Source organism: Phragmites australis, chromosome 14 (assembly GCF_958298935.1).
Source record: "Phragmites australis chromosome 14, lpPhrAust1.1, whole genome shotgun sequence".
Taxonomy (NCBI): domain Eukaryota; kingdom Viridiplantae; phylum Streptophyta; class Magnoliopsida; order Poales; family Poaceae; genus Phragmites; species Phragmites australis.
Genome location: NC_084934.1, coordinates 12902526 through 12906572, shown reverse-complemented (window position 1 = coordinate 12906572; position 4047 = coordinate 12902526). Strand labels below are relative to the sequence as shown.

The 4047-nt window shown below is 44.7% G+C and overlaps 1 protein-coding gene across 1 annotated transcript; it reads left to right on the top strand.

Moving 5' to 3' along the window:
* The first annotated feature begins 2179 nt into the window (after positions 1–2179).
* Positions 2180–3668, top strand: LOC133890982 (uncharacterized). The gene is made up of 2 exons (XM_062331649.1): positions 2180–2691; positions 3304–3668. The coding sequence occupies exons 1-2, from the start codon at positions 2368–2370 to the stop codon at positions 3478–3480; spliced, it is 501 nt and encodes a 166-aa protein (XP_062187633.1). The 5' UTR covers positions 2180–2367; the 3' UTR covers positions 3481–3668.
* Positions 3669–4047: the final 379 nt, after the last annotated feature.

Here is a 4047-nt window from a genome sequence, read left to right as displayed (position 1 = left end):
GGACTATTTCTTGCAGAGAGATTGCAAAACGAGTTCTGGCAAGAATGTAAATGCCGGATGGTCCGGCGATGGACAAATTTACATGTTGGATATTTTATCCCAGAGGCAAAGACTGAAGTGCACACCGGTTGGTTCGGTGATGGAGTAAATTGAATGCCAAAGATTTTCTTGCATAGAGGTTGCAAATTGGCTCTGGTGGACTTATACCTGCCGGGTGGTCCGACATTTAAAGGGATGAACACCGGATGCTTCGTCGGAGCATTTCTTGTAGAGAGATCGCAAGATGGCCGGTTTGCTGGATTGAGTGTGCTGGATGATCCGGCACTAAGGAGGTGAAAACGCCGGAATATTCGGCCTTAACAATTTTTCTCATGATGTGTAGGTGACGGATGCAACTTGGTGACCGACGGCGGGATGATCGGCGCTAATAGGGGTGCTTGGTGCCGGATGATCGAGGAGGCTGTGTGGAGTCAAGGGTAATCTTAGCTGTGCATGTGGAGGTCAAGCAAGCATGGAAGAAAGGATGAAGACGGCGTGTCGACGAAGTCAAACGAAGGGGATGCCGATGCAAGTGCCAAGGTGGCCCGAGGGATCAGGAGCAAGAGAGACTTACCTGTGGTCAAGATTGCAAGATGGAGTACACGTGTTGACATTCAGATGCTTGCTTGATGTGAAAGCAAGTGTAGCAAGTTATGCTTTGAGAAATATGTGAGGCGGTTTCGTGGTTTGGCCTCAAAACCACGGAAGGATGAAGGTCACGTGTCATCATCGTGAAGCTTGCGTCGAAGCGAAGCTAAGTCATGAAGGCGCCATGGTCGTTTGATGGATGGAGCAAAAAATAGACCAAAATGCCCGGTGGTAGGTAGGAGGCCGTTGGAACAAGAAAGCTTAAGGGCTAAGCTACCTCACTAGGCCTATAATAGAGGGCTGTGTGGGAGGTTCGAGCCAGCCATTGAGTTTGTATGCTAGGGTTTTAGAGAAAAAGAGAGTGGAGTGCTTAGCCTATGTGTATTTGAGAGCTTTTGTGAGTGAAACTACTTTGTAATCTATCTAAAAGAGGGCTGAGCTTTGCAAGAAATAAAGTGCATGTTTCCTCCGATGTGTATGTTCATCTCCTTCTAATTTGTTTCTATTGGTTCCCTTACTTTGTTATGAGTTTTTTCTTTTAAGTTGTGATTTTCGTTTTGGTTGGTGAGCTAAGATTTTCCCACCTTAGGAAGTTGTTTTTCTTGTTGCTAAAGATATAAAATTCACACATATATAATTGAGTCTTGAATTCTCTTGCCTCTAGATCATCAACTTAGAGAATATCATCTACCAGTGTTATTTTCTTTGATTCGAATGTTTCTTTTCTCAAGTTGCTGTCCTTATGTGGCAACGACTTATGGTATGAGTATTAATGAAACCTAGTGTTCATATATATCTACGAGAGCCAAGCTTTCCTTTGTTGCTACATGTCTTTCTTAAGTTTTTGCGTTCCCTTTTGGTTTTGAGGTGCGTTGGGTGATAAAATAGGAGAAGTCTATCAAAGAAATTTGTGAGACGCTTATTCACCCCACTCTAGTCTCCGTTCTCGGTCCTATACTCGACGCGACCGAGGCCTCTAGCCTTCAAAGTGTAGAGGGATTCTTAATTGGCGTGACCGAATTAGATTGGACGCACTTGGGTGATGTTCTTCAGCCATCCATTACAGAAAAGTACCTCAGCGTTGAATCCTACTTGGACATGGCTGTGGAAGATAGATGTGTCGCTCAAGATAAAAATCTTTGGTTGGAGGGTTTTGCATGGACCTATCCCATGCACAGGTGCTTGCTAACCGACATATTGTTCAGTGGAGTCAGCAGGAAGTGCTTGCCATATTTGCGTGATGGAATACGAGGACATTAAACATCTCCTGTTCTCATGTAGCCGGGCGAAAGAAGTATAGGAGGAGCTGAGTATAACACAGTACACAGAAGAAACGAAGAAAGTAGATCGAGCTGGATCTGCAGTACTAGAGTAAATAATTCGATGTCAAGTATACGTGAGTTTGGTTAATTAGATTCTAGTGCATACAACTCAAACGCCGTAATCATCTATTCCCAATAATTCATACGTAATCTATCAAACTAAACCAAACTAGTTAATGATATATTAATGGCTATCTCGTTCCTAAGGATAAGATTCCAGGAATTGTTACGATTCGAACTAATCTAAATATTCACCTACGAAACGCAGAAGAAACAGATCAGCCTAGCAGAGTAGCAGGCCAGCACCGGAAACCTCCACCAAGTCCAAACTCAACCATTTCTCCTTCTCGAGATCCCCAAGTAGTCGCCCAGTCGCCACCCAGCCCCAACAGATCCACCGGCGAGCGCGCGCGCGATAATGGGCATCATCTCGGCGGCGGCGGACTTGGCCGTCGCGTTCTTCTCCCTCACCATCGCCGTCGCAGCACCGCTGATCGACGCGCAGTCCGTCCTCCCAGGCAGCCTCTTCCCGGAGCCGCTCTTGAGCCTCAAGCGGTGGTACGCCGCCGAATTCGGCGACTACCTCGTTGCCAGGCCGCCGGGCTTCTTCCGCGGCCTCACCTTGCTGGAGCTGGCCTTCAACTGGCCGCTCGCCGTCGCCACCCTCTACGGCCTCCTCGCCCGCCGCCGCTGGGTTTCCACTACCTCCCTCATGGCCGGCGTCTCCACCCTCACCTCCATGGTAAACTTATCTTTTCGCCCTCCCTTAGCGGAGTCACAAGTCGAATACATGTTTGGAAATTTGTTTGTCACCACTGCAGTTGTGCTCCAGATCTAGTACATTCTAGGTCGATTGCTGCCGAATTATACATTTGAAGTCAATTGATGCCCAAATCTGCTCAGTTTCATTTGCTCTGATTAAATATGATTTGCTAGTGACAAATGGAACAGTGCTGAAAATTGTTTTGTAATCCCATGCGATTGGTAGTTACTTCCAGATTGCTTTGGCATATCAATTGCATTTCTTGTAGTTGGTGATTTCACAGCATATTAAGTAACTGCCAACATTCTCTGGCTGTGGTTCCTTTTGAGCCAAATATGCTCTAAATGTGTGGCATTTATATTCAGTATAAATCTCAACTGCAGTGTCTTGGATAAAAATGTAGGAGCAGAACACTTAATTCTTGTCACTACATCAGATATCAAATAATTGCAAAATCCAATATTGACTCCCTGGAGGAATGGCTACCTGTTACGATTGATGTGAGCATGTTTTTTTTTTTCTGAAATAGTGATGTGATCATGTTCTTTCATTTCCGTGATTTGTTTTGAAAGTTCACTTTAATCATTACAGTCTGCAATTCTTGGAGAGATGTTCAGTTCAGGCAGAGCGACACCAAAATTGCTTCAGATGTATGTTCCTTTTGCTGTTTTCGCTGTAATTGCAATTCTCCGTGGACTCTGTTCATGCTCTCAACACGCTACTGGTGGTTCATCACTTGGACCTTCTGCTCGGAAGAAGAGGGTCTAGATCAGGTTCCTATTCCCTGTATTTCAACATTTTTTTAGAATAATTCATAATTCATGCCTGTGCCTTAGTTGCAGTTTGTTCCAGGATGTGTTGTTTGTTTTTTCCCCTGAAAATCATGTTGTCTAACATTTGTTTTTCTCTCTTTGGACCATGTCCTGCTAATTAAGATATTGTTTTTATTTGCTTGATGAATTGATTCAAGTTCTGGTATTTATTTTGTTGGACACATTTCATAGAACCTTGTTCCCTGTGATCGTAGTTGCAGAAAATCCGGTGTTTTGTTTTGGCACATAACCCAGTGTTTTGTAGTCATTTTTTTTTTCTAGAAATGCCAATCCTCACCAATTCTTACCCAAGCTGACACGCCATTTGCTCCACTCTGTACTGCTGGCCCGTCCACCTTTGGCACGCTAATAATAAGAACAAAACTGCTCATCGACCATTAGCATGTCATCTCAGAGGGTGATGGGTTGAGTAGGGTGATATGGATACGGATCCAAACAAGTAGAAGTGGGCCTTGTGACCAAACCCGAATGGGGAAGGCCTCGAAGGCTAGAGAGAATCGAA